At 39.3% G+C, this 26,387-nt stretch overlaps 1 protein-coding gene across 1 annotated transcript in view; it reads left to right on the top strand.

Annotated features, from left to right (window-relative positions):
- The window catches only part of PKHD1 (PKHD1 ciliary IPT domain containing fibrocystin/polyductin), a 579,560-nt gene that overhangs the window by 505,589 nt on the left and 47,584 nt on the right, over positions 1-26,387 (top strand). The window contains exons 62-63 of the mRNA XM_045294754.1: positions 10,993-12,010; positions 24,872-25,007. Coding sequence (XP_045150689.1) covers positions 10,993-12,010; positions 24,872-25,007 — 1,154 coding nt within the window. The remainder of the gene's footprint in view (positions 1-10,992; positions 12,011-24,871; positions 25,008-26,387) is intronic.

Here is a 26,387-nt window from a genome sequence, read left to right on the forward strand (position 1 = left end):
TGATCCATTTTTCTAAATAAAGGATAGGAGTTGGGTTTTTTTCCCCCTTTCCTTTTCTTTTTTTCCTAGTAAAGACGACCCCTTTGGCATATTTTCTTTTCAAACGTGAAATGAGGTGGAAAATCCTCATTTCACGACAGGAAGGACAAATATTGACACAAAGTTAATATTTGTCAGAACCCTGGAAGCAACCTGAGTATTCTAACACACACACACACACACACACACACACACACACACACTGTCTCCTTTCCCCTCTTTTACCAAATATACCTAACTCGCTTCTTTATTTTTTCACTTTTGCGTTTTAGGTCTATGATTTCCAATCTTGGGAAAGATTGATAGAACATATTGCATGCCTAGCATACTTTAGAAAGTTAATGTATACACAAAACATGTTCACGTGTACATATGCACACAAATACAACCTGCTTAATCTAATTTCCCTCACTTAGACAGCTTCTGGACTTTATCACTGTTCGTGTCCACCCGGAATGAAACAGCATATGCTAAGGCAAGGCTCACTGGTCACTCAGCATTATTAAGGCCTGTCCACTCTCGCCTTTTTGAGAAGCATGCCCGGGGGTGACCGGGCGGCTGCCCCGACAGGCTGTGTCACTTATCTGCTCACCGTGATTATGAAAGTCAGCTGTGGCCAGACCCTGCTTTTCCCCCTTCTTCTCTCTGTCCTTCTTACAAGCACCCCTGCCTGGATTTTCATGAGGAAATAATCAGATTAGGCCTTTCACGGTGAGTTCATATGGAGTTCTCTTTCTCCAGTGTGCTACTAACTGAATAAACGTGTTTAATGGTAAATTGTAAATGACATTATGATTACTAAAGCCAGCATGGGTTTCATTTAAAAGTGATCAGAATTGCAGACCACAAAAATTGTGACTGGCAGATAAGGCCATTCGGAGAAATGGGAAAAGAAAAGGCAAAAGCAAGCGAGAAAGAGAATCATTGCTGAAAACCTTCCCCAAGAGAAAGATGCAGGAGGGAACAAGCCAAAGGAAGTAAAGATAGAACATGATTTGGAAGCTGGGCTCTATCACCATTGGCTGTGGATGGGAGATTGTACCCTGAGGTTTGTATGGTCGGATGCATAGCCCTCCTTTCAGCCGTTCCTGTGTGCTTTCTGCCACATTAATAATCATACATGATTAGAGTCTTAGAAACCCCATGTGTGGCTTATGTATGTTTCATTGTTTGCCTCAACTAAGATTAAAATACTCTGAAATGAGACAGAAAAATGGGCCTCATCTCTTTGTCATCAGTAACTTCTGAAGAAAGCAAAAATGAACATTCTCATTTAGGAAGACCAGGATTCCAAGTTTTACTGTGAAGCTGCACAGTTCATTTTTCCTGTTGATAATCTTTAGGCCATTGCCTTTGTACCTTCACCAAACTTTCAAATGGTGGCTATACTCTCCTACTCATATAATAGTATGACGGAATATGAAGAAGACCAAATGATAATATAGAAAGCAAATGCCCCCACCCTAGATATGTGATTTGACAACCAAACATCTTCCTGTATGCTCCTGCCAATGGATTATTGGGAGTCTCTTGCCCAGCATTGTACCTGAACTTTACATTTGAATGCAAGCCAAGAATAAAATTAGCAATGTTTCCGTCTAGCAGAGGCACCGGTAGAAGTTTAGAAACAGGTTCTTTTTCTCTCTCCTCTTCCTCATTAAAGCTGAAAGGGAAGTGTGTCAAAACTTGCTCCGATTCAATTTTTCCATAAACTAGAGATTTATTATTGCAACTTGCCATTAGGATGGTGTAGATTTAGGATGGGGGGAAGAAGAAAAGAGAAGGACTGTTTAAGGGACCACCGACCTCATGGTTTAGGGCATTCTAGTTCCTACCTTACATCCCTCATCCAGAAACCCAGCATTAAATGGACCCAGTTCTCCTCGTTGCCCATGCCCATCAAGCATTTGTATGTGTTCTCCACAATACAGACAAACTTTCAGTGATGCTAACAACATTTCAGTTTCAGCTTCCTCACTTATACAGGCCCCGTCCAAGGACCAGAAAGGAGTCCATGTAATGTTTTCACAGGACACTTTATTTTTGTGGGATTTTCAACACGAAAATAATTTAGATGTAGTTGGTTCAATGAGCACCTTCTTACTACTTTAACTTCCCCCTCCTCATAAGTACTGAGGGGTTTTGAGGCGATGCAATACGCATGAAACATTTTGAGACCTAGCTAAGATAAAGTTAAGTTGGGCACACATTTGATTTAGGTTGAGAAGAATATGTTTCTTGTGATGCATGGCTGTGTGAAATTATGACTATCTGTGTTGACTCACATAGTGCAGTGACATAAAGAGTCTGGACCCTTGGCCACACTGAGATATACAGTGGTCTGAGTCCTACTGGACTAGTGGTTAAGTGTTGGGCTGCTAGCTGCAGGGTTAGCAGTTCAAAACCAACAGCTGCTCCACAGGAAAATGACAGGGCTGCTTTCTACTCCCACAAAAAGTTAGCCGCTGAAACCCACTGGGGTAGTTCTAGTCTGTGCAACAGCTTCACTGTAAGTTGGAATTGACTCGAGGGCAAGGATTTTGTTTTGGCTTTCGTTTTGAAGGCACACACACACACACACACACACACACACACAAAGAGGTGGAAGAGTTTTAACATGTGACATACAATTGCAGAATGAAAAGGTAGTCTTTGAAAATCTATTCAAATATTACAGTTCATACATGATAAGAACTTGCTTAGACATTTCCCACATTCGACAATAATTCTAAACGCTTCCAGTTATATGTGACAGACATCATAGTACGTGTGGGTTCTTCATAGTAAGATGTTCATACACAGCTCAAAATACAAAAGTGGGAGAAATTGGGACTAGAAACAGGACTTGTTTTTGGCATTGTGCTAGCTCCTATGCCATCAGGAAGGCATATGGCTAAGTTAAAATAAGCGCATAAGCACATATTTCAGTACCCATCTGTGTCTGGAATGGAATCTCTAGTCTTAGGCCCTTGTATTTACAATAGGAGCTCTGCTAGCATAGTAATTACACTGTGGGATGCTAACTGCAAGGTCAGAAGTTCAAAACCGCCTGCCAATTCACAGGAGAAAGATGAGGCTTTCCTTCCTGTGAAGAGTTACAGTCTTGGAAACAAACCTACAGGGGAATTTTACCCGTATTATGGGGCCACTGTGAGTAGGCATTAATTCAGGGGCAGTAGAGTGAGTCCTAGTCCTATACTTCATCATAGCACTAAGCACTTTCTATCATCAAATGGAGACATGATAGAGTTAGCAACAAAATGATGTGTTAGAAGGTTAAGCTCACCCAAAGAACCCTCATAAGTACTTATTTCCTTACCTCAGTTTCAAGCGATGATGATATAGCTCATACTCAATTCCAAAGGGTCATAAGGATTTGCTGGAGGCGATCGTGGTCCAGTGATGGAATTCTCTGAAGTTCTGCTATGTGGGATTCCCAGGTTTTATTCCTGGTCAATGTATCTCAAGGGCAGATGACACACATCTGCTATTTGGGATTCGTGTGCTGTTGTCATACTGAATAAGTTGCTGCAGGGCTTCTAGACTTAAACAAACTAGGAAGGAAGGCTTGAAACAATACTTCAAAAAAAATGCAAACAATAGAAATTCCCAGGACCGCAATGTTCCCATCCAGTGTAGGAAGGATGACAGGAGTTTGGTACCAACTCACCCAAGCTAAGGACAGCACAAAGATTTGACAGTGACTTTGCATACACTCCGCCTTGTTTCCAAGCTCTTTTATGGACACACGGCCTGAGTCCCAGGTTCTGGAAAGGGTGCAAAGGCTCCCAGCACCCAATTCAGCAGTGACTGGGCCTTTCTTGAACTCTCATTTTCGAACCCTTTGCTCCTTTCGCCAATTCAGACTCCTCTCCTCTCCCTTGTATTAGTCTCCCTCTCAAGATGCTGTCTCTTCTGTGTCCAGTCTCTAAGAGGATACATTTTCTACATCCTCTAATTACATTGATAAGAAATCAAAATATTTAACTTCTGAGGATAGAAATACAATAGAAATAGAAATATTTAACTTCTGAGGATAGAGAATGGGTGAGGAAAAGCCTTTAGGGTCAACTGACTTCTGGGTAAGATTATGAACAGATAAATGTGTATGTGGGTTTATAGATAGATGGATAAACAGACATCAACACAAGACTGCTTCAAAAGGTTTGTGGAAATATGGAATTAAACAGTAAAGCAATTTTTTAATTACCTGATTGATATACAGGAAGACAAAGAAACAAACCGAGCCTATGACAGTATCTCTATGAAAGTATGCATTCTATTTTATAAGTTAATGTTCAAATTCATGTCTTGAAGACTCTTTGTCATTATTTTAAAAGATTGCCTGTATTGCATTATAAATGCTCCATATTTTGTTCTTTGTCATAGAAGGTACCTACCATCTGGAATGGAAGTACAGATAGAACAAAATCAACATTGAAAAGAAATGAGCTAAAACGCATGACACCACAAGATTTAAATTATGGCTGACAATTTTTATAGATTTTCTCCTGTTCTTGAATCACATATCTAGTTTGCTCAAAGAAGAGCGTAGTGTGATAAAGCTTTTCCCTGTTCTTGACTCCTTCATTAAGTCCATATGCATATTGGAATGTGTTGATTTTGTTCGTTCTTTAAATGAATAAAAATTGTCAGCCATAATTTAAATCTTGTAGTGTCATGTGTTTTAGATGATTTTTTTTCAATGTTGATCTATCATCAGTCCAGGGGTAATATTCATAATAAAGTATGATAATATAGTTGTTACGATGAGTTGGCTTTAAATGTACTTGAGCTATAGAATGATTATCTTATAACTTGATGCCGGATAAGAATAGATAAAAATGATTTGAATAATAAGTTTTACTTTTAAAAAGGACCTAACATATCATCAACTAATACCTATTAATAATTGTATTTAAGTTGCTGTGTTCAGCTCACTTAATTGTTGCTAACATAATTATAAGATATAGTTTCTGACATCAAGAAGTAGTCTGTCAATCAGACTAATTTCTCATAAAACTGGCTGCCAGTGAGTCAATATTGACTCATGGCGACTCTGCGGCATAGGGTAGAACTGCAACTGTGAGTTTCTGAGACGATACCTTTTTACGGACGTAGAAAGCCCAGTCATTCTCCCATGGAACTGCTGTTGGTTTTGAACTGATGACCTTGTGGATCACAGCCTAGTATATAATCATGATACCACCAGGATTGATTACAGTTACTTCACACTGCCATTAAGTTGATGGGGACTCACAGCAACTCTACAGGATGAGGTAAAACTACCCCTGTGAGTTTCTGAGCCTGTAATTCTTTATGGCAGTAGAAAGCCTCATCTTTCAAATTGCTGGCCTTGCTCTTAGCAGCCCAATGGGTAACCAGTATAGTGAATAGAAACATATAGGAAACACTATATATTTTTCTTAAGTTAGTTAATAGCAAAAAAAATAATTGTGAATCATATCAAGTAGGACAAAAATACTTTTATTTAGGGATAAAGCCAAGCAAACAAAAACCAAAACAACTGCTATCAAGTTCATATTGACTCGTAGCTGCCTAAAGGACAGATTTGAACTCCCCCGTTGGGTTTCTGAGGCTATAAATCTTCATGAGTGGAAATAGCCTCATTTTTCTCCCCTAGAGTGACTGGTGAGTTCAAGTGGCAAGTTCAAGAATTTAGCAATCAACCAAAGTCAAGAAGTTTAAGCTCTTTGCTGCTAACCAAATGCTGTGGATTGGAACCCACCAGGCACTTCCCAGGAGAAAGATGTGCCACCCTATAGGGCGGTTTGACTCCAGAAGCCACAATCAACTGATTGGCAATGTGAATTTTTTTGGTTTTGGTACAAGTCAAATTAAAAGACCTTATATCTTTCAGGAAAGATGCAGGGACAATCAAAGTCAGAGATCTATCACACTGGATACATTGTGAATGATGTCTGTGGCTTAATCAATACTCTCAACATGGCTGGAGGTGGGGGGCAGGTCATACAAAAAGGAGAGTAGGCTCTGTGGTTTAGAAATCGGGAATCAGTGTGATTCAGAAGTTGTCCATTAGGGAAAACCACTTAGCTATCTCATTTAGAAAAGACATAAGAGTAGTAAGCCCTGACACACCAGGATTTCAACATACAATTTCCCTGATCATGAAGATCATGCCATCAGTTCCTTTCGTCCTGGTTTCATGCTTTTGGAGATAATTATTGATTTAACATTTGAATATTCTTATTATTATTACAGAAAGAAAGCATGTTACATACATGTGAACATTCTGTTATAGTGGATAATTGCATTTTTATTGAAATTAATTGGGTATTCACTTTAATAAATTCTATTTATGAGATTGTGAAGTGTTTACTGTTTGTTTAAATTTTTGTTAATTTTCAAGGAATCTGTTTATTTCATCTAAGTTGAATTTGCTGGCATGGAATTAAGTGTAATATCGCTTGCTAATCTTTATAGGATATACAGTGATAATCCCTTTTATTCTTGATATTGATTTATGTCCTCTCTTTTTATCTTGCCTTGTCAAAGAAGGAATTATTCAATGTATTTTTCCCCAAGAACCAAATTTCATAATTGTTGTCTTTGTCAATTTTGCTGTTATTGAATTTTTCATTCATTTCTCCTCTATGTAATGGATTTATGCCAATGTTTAAAATTCCTTCTGCTTCTGTTGGGCTTTTTGTGCTCTTCTTTCATGAATTCTTAAAATGCTCCTACCCCATTCCATTGCTGTTGAGTTGATCCCAACTCATATGAAGCCTATAGGGCCGTATAGAACTGTCCCATACATTTCTCAAGGCTGTAATCTTTACAGAAGCAGACTGACATGTCTTTTTCCTGGTTGGTGGATTTTGAACCACAGCCTGTCAGTTAGCATCCATCAGTTAATTACTGTGCCACCACCTATCCTGAAGTACCACTCTAGACCACTGAGGTTAGGTACAGCTTTTCTGATACAAAGATTAAACACTATGTGTTCCCTCATCACCGTGTGTTTTCCTTCAAACTATATTTTATAAGTTTGCTAGTATCAGGTTGAAATGTTTTCTAATTTCCTTTGTTTTTTTCTTCATTGGATTCTCATCAATGGATTATTTGCAATCATCTGCTTACTTTCTGTTTATTATGGTTTACCTAGATATCCTACTATTATCAATTTCCCATTTAATTCAGCTTTTGTTGGAGAACTTACTCTGTATTTTCTCTGTCTTTTAAATTTTGTGTTATGTTTATCTTGGTAAAAAGGCCATGTTTACTTGAAGGTTATCCACTCAACAGTTGTAGAGACTGGTGTCTATAGAGAGCAATTCGGTCAAAGGGGTTGATTTATTGCTCAAATCAATTATGGTAAGTAATTTTGGTTTTTGTTTGACAGTTGCTGACAGAAAAGTATTAAACTCTCTAATTATGATTATGTAACTTTCTATTTACTCCCTTTAATTCTGTTACATTTTGTTTTGTTAGTTGCCTACCATTTTATCTGTTTTATGCCTTTTTCCTTCTGTTTTTGTTGTTGTTGTTATTGTTGTTGGGTTGTTCTTCTCTTTGCCTTTCCTAGTTTCTTGTAGAGTATTTAACAATTTTTGTACAGCTAGTTAAATTTATTTGTTTGCTTTATTTGTTGACTTCTTTTGTGTCAGTAGTTTAGTGATTTCCCCAGGGAACCTAGAAAGTACAGTTTTGTATGCTCTACCTAGAGATAATGTTATGTAGAACATATAAATCCTGAAAGCATATATGTATTCGGCTGAGTTCTCTGGAGAAACAAGAACATTTTCTCTGTCTCTATATGCATATGTATAGATTATTTTGTATCAGGAAAGTGGCTCTCACAGTTTCATAAGTTAAATCCAGTCTGGTTCAAGCCTGTGGGTCAGATCTTAACCTGGAGGCTTTTCTCAACTCAAGTATCTTCCAGGGCTGAAAAGCCAAGAAGAAGGAAGGCAAACCAAGAAACAGTAAAACCACAGGCTCATGGCTGCAGTTTAGTGAATGTAAGGTCAGCAGGAAATATGTGAGGCCAATGTTAGTGCCCAGGGTTGACAGAAAATTTGGCCCAAAGCCAAGTGCATGGTCCCAGCCAGCAAGAAGGGGAGAAGGCTTCCCATGGAAGAAACTTCCTTTCAATGATTAAGGGAGTAGTGCCCCATCCTAATCTTCCCACAACTGCTTAGCTGCTCACAGAAGATTCCATCAGGGGGCAGATTATATTATGACATCTTTTCATGGAAGAGGCTTCAACCATGAAAACACTGAGAGTCCTGGCCCAGCTATGTTGACACAAAACCTCACACTCCTAATATTGGGCCATATAATTCACATCTATTTATGAGATAGTTGCATTAAACATTTTACTATTTTGATATTTATTACTCCATGAGGTAATAAGTATTGCTGTTAAAGTGGTATACATTTTTAAATAGCTAGAAAATAGCAGTAAATTTTATTTACCATATATACTTGTCTATAAGCCGATTTTTCAACACATTTTTTAATGCAGTTTTTGTGGTAAAATTAAGTGCCTTGGCTGAAATTCGGGTCAGCTTATACTCGAGTATATATGATACTCAGATATTTACTGTTTCCTGTGAACTGTATTCCTTATTGAAAATTTACATTCTGTACATTTCATTAACTACTCTGAACAACTTTTGTGTGTCTCTATTAGTGCATTGCCTGCTAAAGGGAATCAAATTATAATTAGTATCCTAGTCATATCTAAAAAGAACTCTCGGTTTTATAAGGTAAATACTTATAACTCAAGTGATGATATGCCTTCGTATGCTCAAACACATTTCTTGGTGTTGGTTTGCTGTCTTGCATAATTACTAATAAAAGTAATTGCCTGGTTGGGCAATGTAGCCAAGAGGAATTAATGAAAGCTGCATGAAGGTCAAACATGATAGTGAGACAAGAGGAAATAACAGGAGTAGAGGAAAGAAGTAGGGGGCAAAGGACATTTATAGAGGCATAAATACAGGCATGTACATATGGAAATATATTTATATATAACAATAGGGAAAATATCTATGCACATAGGTAGCAGATGGATATTGGGCCGCCACTCAAGTACTCACTCAATGCAAGAACACTTTGTTTTAAGAACTTGGCATTCTGTGATGCTGACCTTCCCTGACATGATTTCTGAAGTCAAAATGGGTGCATAAACAAATGTGGTAATGAAAGCTGATGGTGACTGGATATGAAAGAATATAGCATCTGGGATCTTAAAGGCTTGAAGATAAACAAACAGCCTTCTAGCTGAGAAGCAACAAAGCCCACAGGAAAGAAACATATCAGCCTGTATGATCATGAGGTGCCGATGGGATCATGTATCAGGCATCAAAGACCCAAACAAACAATCATATCAATGTGAATGAGGGGGATTGTGGAGTGGAGACCCAAAGCCCACCTATAGGCAATTGGACTTCCACTCACAGAAGAGTCACAAGGAAGAGACAAGCCAGCTAGTCAGGGTACAGTATAGCACCTACAAAACATACAACTTTCCTCTAATTCTTTAATGCTTACTCCCCCCAACTATCATGACCCTGACTCTACCTCACAAATCCAGCTAGACCAGAGCATGTACACAGGTACAGATAATAGCTGGAAACACTGGGAAACCAGAAGAGATAAATCCCTCAGGAGCAATAATGAGAGTAGTGATACCAGGAGGGTAGGGGGATCATTGGGGGAGAAAGGGAGAAACAATCACAATGATCCACATATAACACTCCCCCCAGGGGGGATGAATAACAGAGAAGTGGGTGAAGGGAGACAGCAGTTGGTGTAAGACATGAAAACAATTTATAAATTATCAAGCGTTCATGAGGGTGGGAGGGTGGGGGAGTGAAAAAAAAAATGAAGGGCTGGTACCAAGGGCTCAATTAGAAAGAAAATGTTTTGAAGATGATGATGGCAACATATATACAAATGTGCTTGACCCAATGGATGGAAGGATGGATTGTTATAAGAGCTGCAAGAGTCTCCAATAAAATGATTTAAACAAAATAAGTAAGTAAAAAAATGTATAGATCAGGAGACAATGTTTTCTTTACATGTGCTCTGTATGTGCCAATGGTCCTCAACTTGTACTCAATGCCAGCAAGTCCCTAAAGTAACTTTTTCTTTTCTTGTATCTCTGTACTTTTGTGTATAGGGAAACAGACAAGGTGTGAGAAAATGATATGGTCTGCCATTTCAAATCCTTTACAACCCAGTCGAAACACTTTTTCAACTGAAATATACTTCTATAAATTCTCTTGTTCAGCCCGTCAATTTACCTCTCTTCCCATGGACGTGAATTTTATAATTCATTCTTTTCTGCTCTTCTTTGATTTGGGAGTCCCTAGTAATATATATTTTTTATATTCTTATTCAATTTTTTACATTGAACCTTTATATGCATTATTAAATTTAAATAACATGTATAACAATGAAAAGAACATTCATCTAGTAAACAGCTGTCAGAGTCAGCAATTCAAATGCATTAGCAGCTCTGCAGAAGAAAGATGTGGTTGTATGCTTCCATAAAGTTTACCCCCTTGGAAATCCTTATGGGGCAGTTTTACTTTGTGCTGTAGAGTCATTATAATTTCGATCAAGTAGGGACAAGAGTCTCTGTATTTTTATACAGCTAATCCTAGACTTTTGGCATGTTAAACACAGGGATTAGGTCCTAGTCGTCTTTATATTTCAAGTATCTAGCATATTTTATGAGAGAAATATGGGGCTCTCTGTTCCCATAAAGATTTAAATGCAAAGAGGCAGTTCTACTCTGTCCTAGAGGGTCACTATGAGTCGGAATCAATCTATTAGAAGTGAGAGAATATTTCAGATGTTTAATACATGTTACAGATGCTGCTGAGAGTGCTGGATTACAAATCATCTTTGGAAGATTGTAGCTAATACATCAGGTGATTATTTTGCTTTATTTTATAGGTACCTTTAGAGATGAACAGAAGTGCACCTACCAATCTCTGATGCAAGGCTACATCTGCAAACAGACTGACCAAGTGATCCTAATTCTTGACAGTCCAAATGCCTCTTGGATGATCAGAAGATTATATCCAGTTGTATCTGTGACTGGTGGTTTTGTGGATACCTTCAGTAGTGTGAGCGCTCATACTGTCTGTTCTCCTTCAGGATCTGTATCTATGTTTTATACCATTTTACCAACGAGGCAAATCACCAAGGTCTGCTTTGTGGGACAGACACCTCAGGTTTTACGTCTTTTTCTTTCAGGGACCGAAAGTACCTCCAAGGTTCTACTGGCCATATTCTATCATGAGCCCCAGAGACCACAGGTTTTTGTCAGGGAACATTTCATTCCACCTACTCTGGATCAGTCAGATTCTCCACTGCTGGATGAATCGGTTGGGGCCAACCATTTCAACATCATGAATAATCTCTTGTATGTTGTTCTACAAGGAAGCGAGCCTATTGAAATACGCGCAGGCATTTCCATTCACTTGGCTTTTGCTGTGATGTCTTCAGTCCTGGAAAAAGGCTGGGAAGCAGTCATCCTTCAAAGACTTACTGATTTCTTACAGGTTAAACAAGACCAAATCAGAATTATCCTTGAGATGCCTGGCAATGAAGGGACCATAAGAGCCATTGCTGACAATCGAGCAAAAAGAAGACTCAATTGCCCAACTGTAGCTTGTGGCGCTCCTTATAGAAGTGCTGGTCGACGTAGACCTCTCATGATGCCAATGACCTCAGGGAGTGTCCCACCACCCGCTACTGTGGAGACTATCTCAAAAGTGATGGTCTTTGAAATTGGTGATTTTCCGACAATAGAGAATATTGGACTGATTACATCCCTAACAAGTAACAGATTAAATAATTTGGCTCACCAGGTGATTAAGGCGCACCAGACTGGAGTGTTAGAAAATGTTCTGAATGTGACTAGTGGTGCTTTACTGGTGATTCAGTCAAAGGGAATCCGTGACAACGGGTAAGTCCTAAGTATTACGATTCCTAAATGGGGGCAGCTTTCTTTGTCCTATGTTGTAGATGCCAGTCTACTTATGCTTAATCACATAATAGGTTGGCTTCATAAGATAAAAATTTAATTAGTCACACAGATTTAAAAATCTTAGCCTTAATTCTTGTTCAAATTTACATTTCTCATGATCATTCTATTTCTCAGGGTATTGAAGTGGTTATACTTTGGTACCTTAAAGAAAAACATCAGATAGAAAGAGATTTTTCTAAAGCTATTTGTTTTCATTTCATTAGTTTGTATAGTCATTCGTTTATGGATTTACACAATAGGCTAGATTCTGGGGTTGCAAAAATAAAACAGATGTGATCCTTGAACTAAGAGATAAAAACTTCGTTTCTCAGAATGCCAGAAAGCTATGAGCTAAAAACCCGAACAGCGGAGGCGGTAGAAATAATTCTGCTTCTGTGCACTGGAGAGGATCTGTAAGAATATTTTGGACGAGGCTAAAGCAGTATCCCTGGTTGTTGTTAGAGGTGCCAAGTTGGTTCCAACTCATGGGGACCTTGTGTACAAAGGAACAAAACACTTCCTGGCCCTGTGACACCCTCACAACCTTTCTTATGCTTGAGCCTATCGATGCAGCCACCCTGTCAATCCATCCTGTCTGGGTTTTATTTAGGATGGCAATGCCTCTGAAATGGTACCTTTCTCACATTGTGTTAGGCAGGAGCATCATAGTTGCCAACTATGTTTATGACCCATATTTCTATAGTACCTGTAATGTACTGGGTGTTGTGTTACCCTCTAAAGATTTATATTTTTAAATCTTCCACTGTATTTTTATCCAATATATATATTTCAGAAATGTTTCCCTCAATGTATCTGTGTGCATAGGAAACAAAACGTTACATGAAATATACCAGAAGAGAATGGTAACTATGAATTACTCTCACTTTTCATAGATGGAGTTAGACAAGCAATGAGTGCCCAGGCCAAATTCATCTAAGACATTAGTCACAAAGACAAAACAATTAAGTCATAAATTGCATTTTTCAGCAAATGCCGCCCAAATAAATGCATGGCTGTCAAGTCAGTTCTTACTTATGATGACCCTATAAGACAGGATATCAGTACTGCATCTTATTTCCCAGGATGTAAGTTTTTACAGATGCGGATTGCTTCATTTCCCCCCAGTGGAGCAACTGGTGGGTTCAGCCAGTAGCCTCTCAGTTGTCAGTTGGGTGCTTTAAGCACTGTGCCACCACAGGAATACACAGGAAAAAAGAAATTATACCCAAATTTGAGAGTCAATATAAACAGGTCATAATGGTTAGACAACAAATACATAACTCAGATCATCTCACAAAGGCATACAGATTGGTGATAAAAGGAAGGACAACATGCATAGTTTATACCTACTCAGCAATACCACTGAAAAATCTGTGCAAACACATATATCCAGTTTGAGCTGAGAGCGGGTCCCGGAAAGAGGTAACACTGCTTACCTCCTGGAATATTTGACTCAAGGAATTCTTAGGATGTGCATATTCTTTAAAAGTAATTATACTGTTAATGATTTTTCATCTTAACTGTGGTAGTGCTAATAAGCAAGTGATTAATATTTAATGGATAGTATTTACTTCTATATAGCCATCTTTAAGAGATATGGCATTCACTATAACAAGTGAAAAAGCAAAACAATACAATAAAAGAGATGCCTTCACACATTGGGGTATAATCAGCTAATACTTTGAATGCCTTTTCAGTCCTAAAACAATTTATCTGCATGGGAGCTTGGTGGGTGGTTTTCTATATTTCAGCAGTCTACCACTTTTATGCAAAGTGTGCACTTGTACAATCGAGAAAGGTACAGCAGAGGAACATCAGCAAGAAGAGTAAAGTATCAAAACTTAAGTGCCTGCATATGGCATATCTTTTTGTCTTGAGAAATGAGGCAAAAAAAGACCTCCCTCACTTCTTACAACTATTTTGTTTTCATTTTTGACTCAGACATTTCTGATTTATTAAGAATCTACCTAATGAGCCCTGCTGGCATTGCCAGGTAAGCCCTGGCCTACTAACCCCAAAGCTGGAGATTCAAAGCAGCCAACAGGAGAAAGTTGAGGCTATGTGTTCCCATAAAGATTTACAGTCCCGTCAACCCTGTATCGGGTCGTGATGTGTCCGAATAGACTTGTAGGGTTGTGTACATTTCTAACATGTAGGTAGTATTGGACATTTAGATGTCAAGGAGAGTGTTAGCTACTTATAAGAAGCTTCCTACATCTGCTTTGTTGGAAGAAATGGAGTTGTCATATGCTTTTCTAAGTAAATAGTGATCCCAAGTTACAAGAATTAAAAACTAAGGAAACATAGCTAAATGCCACCATGTTTATAGATCGGTGTAGCTCAAGCTTGGTACTGGTTTATTTTTCTATTTGTGTTTCTAATCTTAGTGCATATTCTATATTGTTTTGTTTAATCAAGGTTTAAAATTTTACAAAACTTTTTTGTGGAAGAAAGGGAAGAACAAATTACGCATGTGGTTATATATGAGGGAGCTTCAAAAGTTCATGGACATACTCCATTATTTTTTAATTCCATTCTTCACATACTTTTTGAGGACCCTTCGTGTGTGTGTGTGTGTGTATCATGTACACACGTGTATCATGTGTACATACACGTGTACATACGTGTATCATGTACACACGTATATAGTTCATTTCTTCTTCAAAGAATCTTATGAGGGAATAATTATGAATGCTTTACAAATGAGAAATTTGAATTCCAGGGATGTTTGGAAACATGTCCAAGTCAGACAGCTCATAATTATAAAACCTTGACAAAATCTTGGTTAATCTTAGGCCAATCTGACCCACCAAATTATGAATTTCTTTTGGTTGTTGTTGTGCCATGTGATATATATATGAAGTACACACACACACATCAAAGTGTTATATGCCAACAATTAAAAACTCAGATCATAGGGATTCAAATTATAGCACAGTCTCAGCCACCCTCCCTAGTCTTTGTCTCCCTCTCCAAAGGCTACTGAAGAAAATTGAGGTATTTCCCCTGGTTATTAAATGTTATGTCTTGAAAGAATGTACTTCCATAGGGTTGTTTCATCAACATGAGACATATTGTTTTTCTGTAATTGTTAAATTTTAATTTTATCATGTAGTCCTGTTCCCACTCTTCCTTCTATTACCTGTTCTCTCAAATTAGGAAGTAATCAATTGCTATCTTTTCACCTGGGCACCTCATCCCCACTGACTGTGACACTTCATGCCTCCAAGTCCTAGCCTTTATGGTTGTTCAGATTGTGTGGACTCTCCTGATCTTTGTTCTTCTCTAAAGAAGTACTGGTGTCACAATGGTTATGGATTTGGCTGCTCGTCAAAAAATCGAGGGATCAAATGCACCAACCTTGGCAGAAAAGATGTATCTGTCTGCTTCTTCTGTAAAATTGACAGCCTTGGAAACCCTCTGGACCAGTTACGCTCAATCTGACAGGCTTGTTCTGAATCAGAATCAACTCAATGCCAGTGGCATATCAGCACCTGGGCTGTGATTCTTATGCTTGACTAAGTCAGTTGCAATAACCTTTTGTCTTCCTTCCAACATTTTCTTGATCTCTGTTGTCAGTTGTTTCTCCCCTAGTTATTGTTGCAGGTTTACATTCTATTTACACCTTTGAGTCATTTTAGTACACTTTATAGAGATCAAAGATAAATGCTTGCATTCCATCTGCCCTTTTTAACTGGAGGTCCCCCACTGAGGTCTTGTGTCTGTCAAGTATGCTCAAGGTTCATGGTTCAAACCCACCAGCTGCTCATGGGAGATTAGGTGCCTGCTCCTTTAAAGATTTACAGCCTTAATGGTGGTGAGAATTCCTAAAAAGTTTCCCTAAATATATGCTGCCCTAACCCTGGAACCTTAAACACCCCAATGATTGCATTATGATATGTGATACTTTTGGCTTTAAGATAGGTGAAATCTCTGGATGGTTCCAGGCGGCCACTTCCTATGGGGCCTTAAAAGAGGGAAACTTTATCCCACTCTGGTAGAAGAAATCAGAAATTCTAAGTTAGAGAAAAGCACAATATACCAATGCAGCTTTGAAAATCGAAGGCACCACATGAAAACAGGGAATGTACGTGGGCAAAGGCAAGAGTGGACCTGGGGTGACAGCCACAAAGGAGAGGAGACCCCGGTTCTCCAGCTGCAAGGGTATCGACTCTGCCTACTTGCTGAATGAGTTTGGAAGTGGTTTCTTTCTGAAAACCTTCAGCTAAGTAGTGAACAAAGCCAGCCCTGCCCAGACTTCAGACCCAGGGAAGCTGGGAGATGAGTTTGTGCGATTTTACACCCTAAATATGCGTCGTTTGCTATGCAGCCATAGGAAAATGAATGAATGGTTTCACGTGAGGCCCTTTGTTTATGACATTGCCATGGACCCGCCACATGTGACGGGCCTCGAACATGTTCCAGGGAAGGTGTGGCATGTCACATACATAGATCTGCATGTACATGTACTCATCACCTCAGTGGCTTTGTAGGCCTTCCTCCTTTGTGCAAGGAGCTTGCCTAGAGCAGAAAAATAGGCGAGACTAAATGTGAGACATGTCTATTGACGTGCAGCCTCATTTAGCACTTCCTCCTCTGCAAACCTTTCCCTACCTCTGGGCAACTGTTTTCCAGGAACAGCCCTTTGGAGTATCTAAAAGCCTTGCTGTCAATGGGAGCACACTCCTCAAGGTAGGCCATGACCTGCAGAATTCTGGAAAAGATTTCTGTGTTACCAGCTTTCTCTTTCCTCCATATGGCAAAAATCACAGTTTCAGCATTAAAGAATTCTTCCACACAATAGGAGCCCTGGTAGCAAAATGATTACGGGCCACTGCTAACTGCAAGGCAGGCAGTTCGAAACTACCAGGCACACTGCAGCAATAAAGACCTGACAATCTGCAGCCATCAAGATTACAAGCTAGAAAGGCCCTGGGGCAGTTCTCTCTGGCCAAGTGTTGCTAGCAGTTGGAATTGACTTGACAGCACATAACAACACAATGCCAATTCATTATTTTGTTGGATTCGGGGGTGTCAAAATGACTGTAATAACATTTCTATGTATTTTACTTTATGGGAGAATAAGAGGTTCTGAATAAGTAAACTTTCCTGACAACTAAAAATCGTCTCTTTAACCACTAGCAATTTTTAAAAGCCTTTCGTTCTTGTCTTAATTTTTTAAAGAAAGGTTATATATTATCCTGCCTTATTAAATGAGTAATAAGGTAGACCATTCACATTTTAATGGATGATTCATGGTCATCATTAAAACCATCATTTATTTCACCGCCCTGTTTCTGCAGAGATGCCCTCGGGGGCTATTGTTCTTAGACTAAGTGGCCTCAACCACTATGCCTTTGGCTCTCGTTGTGCGGTTTGTGTCTTGTGTGCTGTTTTCCTGTGAACAGGATGCTAATTGTAACCGTTGCTCCTGTTGAGGTCTATGAACCAGTCATTCTCTGCCCTCATGCTCCTGCCGCTCCAGCTTCAAAATTGGTCTTTTCCTGGGACCACACTGCCTTAAAAGTAAACAATTTAAGATTTTTAAAAAATCATTTTATTGGGGGCTCATACAACTCTTATCACAAGCCATCCATCCATCCATTGTGTCAAGCACATTTGTACATTCGTTGCCCTCATCGTTCTCTAAACATTTGCTTTCTACCTGAGTCCTTGGGTATCAGCTCCTCATTTCCCCCCGCTCCCCCCTCCCTCATGAACCCTTGATAATTTATAAATTATTATTATTTTGTCATGTCATACACTGTCCGACATCTCCCTTCACCCACTTTTCTGTTGTCCATCCCCCAGGGAGGAGGTTATATGTAGATCCTTATAATTGGTTCCCCCTCTCTATCCCACCTTTCCTCCACCTTCCGGTATCACTGCCACTCTCACCACTGGTCCTGAAGGGATCATCTGTTCTGGATTAGAGTAACCCAAAACTCACTGCCATTGAGTTAATTCTGATCATGGCGACCCAATAGGTTAGGGTTAAACTGCCCGTGTAGATATCTGAGACTGTAACTCATTACGGGAGTAGATATCATGAATTCATAGGTAGATATAATAAAGATACATGAAGCTACATTTGTTTATTATTCTCCACACATTAATTAAACAAGTATTATGTTAAAAAATTACATGGCCCAGGAAAATCTAGAGATTTAAAAATTAATGGAAGCAAACATTTACTCAACTAATCACTAAGAATTGGTATCTGCATTTCATTATCTTGTATATATAAAAATAAATAATTAAGTTAATATACACCCAATTTTTTGTCATGAATTAAATTGTGTCCCCCAAAAGTGTGGGTCTACTTGGGTGGGACACAATTCTCAATGGTTTGGCAGTTGTAATGGTATAATGTGTCAATTGTGGACTGATGTAAGCCTCCTCCTTGATGTGATCTGATCTGGACAACCAATAGGATAGACGAGGACCAGGGGGCAACACCAGGACTCAGTCCTAACCAGATACAAGAACATTTTCCCAGGAGTATGGCATGCATCATCTTTTATCTTAAAAGAGGGATAGCAAAAACAAACAAGCAGAGGGAGAGGGACCTGCTACCCAAAAGAAAGAGGAGCCACGAGTGAAGCACATCCTTTAGGCCAGTGCTCATTTCTGCACACCTCCCAGACCGAGGACAAAATTGATGCCAAGACACATGGAGATCTTTATGGAATTCCAGGTCCACAGATGCCAAGGAATCTTCTTAAACTGTGAGCCAACAGAGGGCGTCTTTCTAGAATCGGTGCCAGGAATTCAGACTTCTAGCCTCCTAAATTGTGAAAGAATGAATCTCTGTTTGTTAAAGACATCCACTTGTGGTATTTCTCTTAGAACTATATTTGAGAGCTAAGATTACCATTAATATACTTTTTCATATAATTAGAGTATATTTTAACCTTTGCATAATGTATTATACTGTCAAGGCTCCAATTCACTATGGTTTCTTTTAGCATAGATAAACACAGTACTAGGTACAATAAGCACTATTAAATGATTTATTAAAAATAGTAAGATATATCCTGTTTGGGTTTCCACTGTTCAAATACTTCTTATGACCAATATCTTGTGTTAAATCTCTTTCATTATAAAGATCTCTGTTGCTCTAGCTAGATTCTGATCGCTATAGCATCCCATTTTTTTTTTCTTTTTTTCATTTTTTTTTTTTTTCAAGTCCAACTTCCAACAACTTTATTTTGGTCGTATCCACCAAGGGCACAGGGGACCTTTGTTGCTCCAACTTTGGCTTTTTCTTAGAGGCGGTTTCATTTACCACTCCTACGGAGGGCAAAGCTGCTGGGGCACAACTTCCAGGACCCAAAAATGCATCTTGGCCTTCAGAAAGCGCTCAGACCATGTGAAAAGGTGTTACAGATTTAAGATCAAGACTGGGAGAGCTCAGGGTGCCAGCCGTCTGTGTTCCCCTAGTAAATGCCACCTTTAGCTTTGGACAGAGCTTGAGAAGACACTGGTCTAGGAACACAAAGCCTCTACAAGTTTTAACAAGACCCAACTTCTTATTCTAAGGAGCAGGTGCCCCTGCCTCCACCCTCAGATTCTATCAAGTCACCAAAGCTGCTCTTGAAACTCTGGCCTGCCTTTTAACAAGCTTTTATTCGGAACCAACCCAGACATTTCTTTTAAAAAGGTTAACTTAACAGGGCAAGGAAAATCCTCCAGCTTTGAACTTAAAAGGAATTTTCTGTATGACGCCACAAACTAATTTGTTATATTTGTATATGGTCTAAAAATATATATCCAGAGTTTCAGTTTTCTTAGGAAAAACATTCATGCTCAGTGTATTATAAAATTGCATTTTAATAATTTATTATCTAGATTTATCAATTATATTTTGTCCCACAAGTATTTGCTTACCCTGACATTGCTGGATGTTGTGGATGATATTGCTGGATGATAAGCAAATATTTTAATTAGAAATAAAAAGTTTCAAGGAACTACAAAGGTTAATAAGATGTGTTATAGTACAACAGTGAGCGTATTATAGTGAAGAGTGCACTAGAACTTGCAGTTGGCAGGCCAAGGTAGGTGAAGACATTTCAGAAGTATTTAATAGCCTAAGAGAGGGGAAGCACACGCTGGGTAATAATGAGGACTAGGGTTGCTTTGAGAACATAGAATGTGTTTACAGTATTCCAGCCTGAGGACCGCTATTCCATAGTGAACCATCTGCTGACCAGACACTGCTCCCCTCCTGAGTTGACAGTCCCTAAGGACATCTGATTACGCTTAATAGGGAGCATAAGGACCCCAATGTTTAAGTAGTATGTGTCAAGTCAGAAACGTAGCCAGGGAAGTCTTTTGTTACCCCCTCTTAAACATATAGAAAAGCATTCCTGAGGGCCCGAGATCCTGTTGTTTTGTTTAGAGTTGTGTATCTCTAGAGTACACGGAACAACAGTGTGTCCACAGTTAGGAGGGTTAACAGATGCTGTTAAACTGAGTCGACTAGGGAGCTTTTCTTCTCCTTGCTGCAGAATCTTCCCCACACCTTTGGAACTTAAGTCAATTCCCGTCATGCACACACTTACTCTGCATTATCTCGCCTGTGCGAAGAAGGTGGTGGTGACTCTGTGGTAGAATTCTCATCTTCCATGTGAGAAATCTGCATTGGATTTCCACTCAGTGCCCCTCCATGCAGCCACTACCCGTCAGTCAGTGGAGTTACTATGTGTGTTACTGTGATGCAGAGCAGGTGTTAGTGGAAGTTCCAGACTAAGACAGACTTAGGGGGAAATGCATGGCACCCCACTTTAGGAAATCAGGACCCTATGGGCGATCTGGCTGTGGTACAGGACCCCAACATGCTTTGAACACAATACTTATGCACGGGGGACTCAAAGGGGTCTCAATGAGTTGATTCCAAGGCACCTAACAAGTCTATTTACAACAATATAGATCAAGATGCTCAAGACATGTAAAATAGTAAATCAAGACATGAAGCCCTTTAGTGGGTGCCCAGCAGATGAGATGTTAAGAAGACCAGGCGGACGTGGGATGTAGGGAGTAGCTCTCTCCTGTCACCACCACACGTCCAGCACAAAGCTCACCCTGAGTCCATTTTGGAGAACCCTAGGTCTTCATTTGTTTGCTGGGCTCATCGTGCAAATGCAAATACCCCTGCACCAAAGAGTGAACGTTTTCAATATTGCAGATTCGCAAAACTCAAGGTCGGGTAGGAAGTGGTGATCTCTGAACAAGGAAAGGCCAGTCTGTTCTTGGCCTTTTTTTGTCTGCTTTCCGTTCAGCATTGTACAGAAAGAAAAAAATTCTTCCACATACCTGACTGGGTATTGGAAGCTGCTAAGTAGTGGTTAAAACTGGGAGCATCACAGGGAACTTTCCTCCCCCATTTTTAAAGTTTGGCTGTTGGTCCTTCTGCCTGCAGGCTACAGTCACATTAGTGGTGGGAAATTGGATAACGACAGCACAATGACAAATCCAGGTTGCTTGCAATAAGTTGCTAATCCCTTTGCTTTAATATCGGAGCAGCGTGTAATGATGTTTGGACATCACTCCAGTTTACTGACGACCCCACTGGGGCCAGCAATAGAACCTTACAACTGTCTAACAAGGCGTCAGGTGACTCCCGTCGTCACAGCAACGGACACTGGAATCTAATCTTCCCTCCATCCCTTCTAGCACCCAATAACGCCTAGATTATATAAGTGGCCCATCATTGCTTGGTAACTTGAATCAATTAACGTTAATTCGCACAATGCTATGATGTATTGTGATCACTTTCATTTCAGGGAAGGGGGAGAAATTGCTATAAGTCACCTAAAATGAGGTTGTCTGTGGTGCTGAGGTATTAATTGGGTGTCCATATTAAATGCAAAAGGAGCCCCGTCGTGAAGGGAAAGTGGATGAGTGACTCTCTTGGCTGCTATTGACCTATCAGAAGAAGACAGTGCCCTTTTCCTTTGCTTTTATCTATTACAGTTTTCCCTATTGCGTGTCAAGTTGATGTATTATAAAAAATTCATTTGGTGACCTTTCACCCCCTTAGCAGATTAAACAATTTCACTTCAATGGCATCATTAACAGGACCCTGCATTTAATGATGATTTCTCTAAAAGGCCACGGAGATTCGATTTTAAGCTAACAGATTTATTGCACTATTATAACATATCGTAAAAAACTGTACCACCTACGGTCAGGTTTTAGGATAGAAACTGCTTAAGAGTTTATGTGGAGCTTAAAGTGGTATTACCTTGGGATATACTGTAGCAGCAAGTCTCTGACCTCCAGTGAGATGCTGTTTACATTTAATAAAAGATGTTTGCTCACAATAAACTTTAAAGTGTGTCAGGCAAGGGCTTTTCCGCAGGTTTTCAGGCAGTTGGTTCCAAACCCTGGGTCGAGAAACATCTATGTACTTATAACAGACTCCTTGATGGGGACTTTCCATTTCAATATCCAGACAGCTCGCCTGAATCTTGTCTCTGCATCAGAAAGCTTTTGAGGGGTGGATTTAGGGGGAATTAGGACCTGGTGATGTTGTTAGAATTTCCCAGGGACCTAGGACCCAGAGAAGGAGAGAGTGAATAGCATGGATGTAAAGCACCGGATTCAAATTGATCCCTGAAAGAATGAAAGGGGTCTGATCATAGACGAGGCAAACTAATTAGTGAATGTGAATTTACAGTGCCTTGTTCTAGTGTTGAGCTGAGGGCCTCGACTGGGAGCCGCCCTAAGTGGATCCTTAGGATCACATGTCCCCACTCTGCCTACACTTCCCTGAATTCTCCAGGGAAAAAGGAAAGCACTTTCCACATACAGATGCAATTTATTTCTTAATTATCTGCATTTGATTTTCTACTTTTTTTGATACCTTTTTTCACCTTAACCCGGCATATGCCCTTCTTTATTAAAAAAAATAGTTTCTCCTTCACGCCTCAAATAGTGGACTACCAAATATTTTGGTAAGCTATCCCTTTTTCTTGGTTTTGTTTTAATCAAAGCCTTGTGAGAGCAGGGGATGTCACCAAGAGATGGTCTACATTGTGATTTTATCACTTATCCATATAATTGTCAAATATATATTTTGTGCCAAAAGTACAAGCTTAATAGGTTAAAAATGTATAAGGTTTTTTTTTAAAAAATGTATTTGTTTGGGGGCAACATTCACAAACAATTCATTCATAATTTCTAGAGGATCAGCTCAATGACATTGGTTACATACATCACATTTTGTTACTATTCTCAATATCTCTACTGAGATCATTTCAATGCCTTTAATGTAGGTTCTCTGACCCTTAACGTTATCATCTGAGTTTTAGATTAACTGTTGTCAGTCTAAACTCATAGAAATCATTTTTTATAAAGGTGAAATGCTCAAAGAAAACATTGTTTATTAGTAGGGCTAAAATGTTGCTCAGTGTAATGACGGCTTCATGGGACAGTTTCAGTTCAATGACTAGATTATTTCTGGTCTCAATGGAGCTAAAGGGTCTGTTTGCACATGAATATGAAGTGTAAATATTCTTTCAACAAAAATACCAAAACAAAAAACCAGTAAAAGTCATATCATGGTATCATGAATTACATATTCATTGTTTTTTATTTTATATTTTTCCATTTTTTATCTCTAATTCACATTACAATTTAAAATTTGAAGGAGGGAGAGGCAATATAGCTCATTCATTGGTAACAGCTCATGGTCATACACTTATGAACTATAAGATTTAGGGCAAGTTAATTAAACCTCTTTTGATGTGTTTCTCCATGAATAAAAAAGAATCACTGTTCATGGAAGCAGCAGTCATGGGAACAAAGGATGGAATGCATCAGGTAAACCTGCTGCAGAAGACCTCTGTAGAGTATTGAAGGGCAAGAATGTTACTTTGAGAACTAAGGTATGCCTGATCCAAGCCATTCTATGTTCCATTACCTTATATGTATTGAAAGTTGGACAGTGAATAAAGAAGACAGAAGAATTGTTGCACTTGCATTGTGGAGCTGGAGAAGAATATTGAAAGTACCACAGACTGCTAAAAAACCAAATCGATCTGTGTTGGAAGAAGCAAGGCCAGAGTGCTCCTTAGGCAAGACTTCATCTAACATATTTTAGACATGTTGTCAGGAGAGACCAGTCCCTGGAGAAGGACATCATCAGGCTTGGTGAAGTGAAGGGGCAGTGAAGGAGGAGAAGCCTCTCAATGCGGGGGATTGATACAATGACTGCAGCAATGGGCTCGGGCGTAGGAACCCTTGTGAGGATGGTCCAGGAGCATGCAGTCTCACTAACTCTGGCCACTTCATCAGGAAAATCCAGTCTCTGGAAAAGGACACCATGCTTGGTAAAGTATAAAGGCAGTGAAGAGGAAAACTCTTGACAAGATAGATAGACACAGTGGCTACACCAGTGGGCTCAAACATAACAAGTTTGAAGATGGCGGAGGAGCGGGAAGTATTTTGTTGTTATTATTCAGAGCCAGCTTGATGGCATATAGCAACAGTATGATTTGGAATTGACTTGATGGCACTGGATTTTTGCAGGGTTAATAATACACAGTGATAAAATCTAAGTCCATAGTTTGTACTTCTTTCAACCCACTTCCAGTCCATCATTTTTCATGGCTAGTGAAAGCTTTGAAATAAACTACGAGTTATTGTTCTTTGATATACACTGATGGCACATAATACCAATCTACTAGACACATAGACACATGTAAATATTCTCACCAATAATAATGTATTATAAAGAACTACTGCAGTGGTATTTGTAAACTCTGCTTATCTTTTACTAACTTTCACATGTGGCAGAAATACAAGCATGGACAAAACTGAGAATTCAATATATATTCGGCCCCATGTGCTTTTCGTCTCAGTCCAGCCTTCGGATGGGGAAGTGGGAAAAGAGCTCCCTATACAGCCACAGCTTGTTTTTCTGGATGAGCAGGTACCTTTTTACATTTCTCTTTACATTTCAGATGCATGTTGTAGTCTGAATATGCTTTAAATTGCATCATCATTAACATGAATTTCCAGGATGCCCATTGTGTGATATTTGCTGCACATGACACTTAGAACTGCTGTCTTTATTTCCCTTACATTTCCCATGTGATCATAATTTGATCAGGAATAAAACCATATATAGATATTATTGTGAGATTGTTTTTTCTCCCAAAGTAGACTTTTCAAGTAAGCTATTCATAGCTTCTTTAAAATCTAGCCTTCTCAAATAATTAAATCAAAAGCAGTCTGTGAACATACTAAAGGAAAGAATTTATGGGGTCTTATAAAGGTACCTAAAGAGTCCTGGTGGCACTGAGGGTTAGGCATTGGACCGCTAACTATAACATTGACGATTCAAACCGTTCAGCCACTCCAAGAAAGAAAAATGAGGCAGCCTACATAGGGTCACTCTGAGTCCGAATCACCTCAATGGCAGTGATTTCGGTTTGGGGCAGGAAGACCTTTGATGGAGCAATGGTTGAGCACTCTGCCGTTAACGCAAAGGCTTGTGGTTTGAACCCGTCTAGGACCACCATGGGGGAAAGACCTCGCAATCTGCTCCCATGAGATTACAGCCTAGGGAACTTTATAGGACAGTTCTACTCTGTGTTAAACTTACTAACAATTCCAAATTATCTCAATAGTACAAAACAATGGCATATTATCATGGTTTTATGTTACATTCAAATATTTATCTAATATGTAGTTAAGAAAATAATCAACAGGATACTTTAATGCTGTATTCTAACTTTCTCATGTATACTCTACTATTCAATCTTATCTTTCCTAAATGTTGGGCTGCTAGCAAAAAGCTCAGCATTCAAATCCACCAGCCACTCCTCAGGAGAATGATGAGGCAGCCTATTCACATTCAGATTAAACAAACAAGCAAACAAACAAAAATTCAATGCCAGTAAGTTGATTCAAACTCATAGAGACCATGGAGGACAGAGCAGGACTGGCCTGGTCGTTTTCTGAGATGTAAACCTTTATGGGGGTTTGTATTCTCATCTTTCTCCCAAGGAGGGGCTGGGGGTTTCCAACCGCTGACCTTGTGATTAGCAGCCCGAAGGCATAACCCACTCTGTGGCCATTCTGTCTACAAGAATTTACAATCATGGAAACCTGAGGGAGCATTCTACTTTTTCTTCTCATGTTGCTCTCAGTCAGAGTGGACTTGATGGTGTTGGGTGGGGTTTGCTTCGGTCAATGGTAGAACCCTGGGCCTCGACGCTAATCCTTTCCAGAAGGAGCATCAAGATGCGATGCAGCAGAGTTCCGAATCAATGTTTTCCATGAGAAAAGTGGGAAACCAGATTAATCC

This window comes from Echinops telfairi, unplaced genomic scaffold (assembly GCF_000313985.2).
Source record: "Echinops telfairi isolate 266 unplaced genomic scaffold, ASM31398v2 ScPeMD7_3533;HRSCAF=4204_1, whole genome shotgun sequence".
NCBI lineage: Eukaryota > Metazoa > Chordata > Mammalia > Afrosoricida > Tenrecidae > Echinops > Echinops telfairi.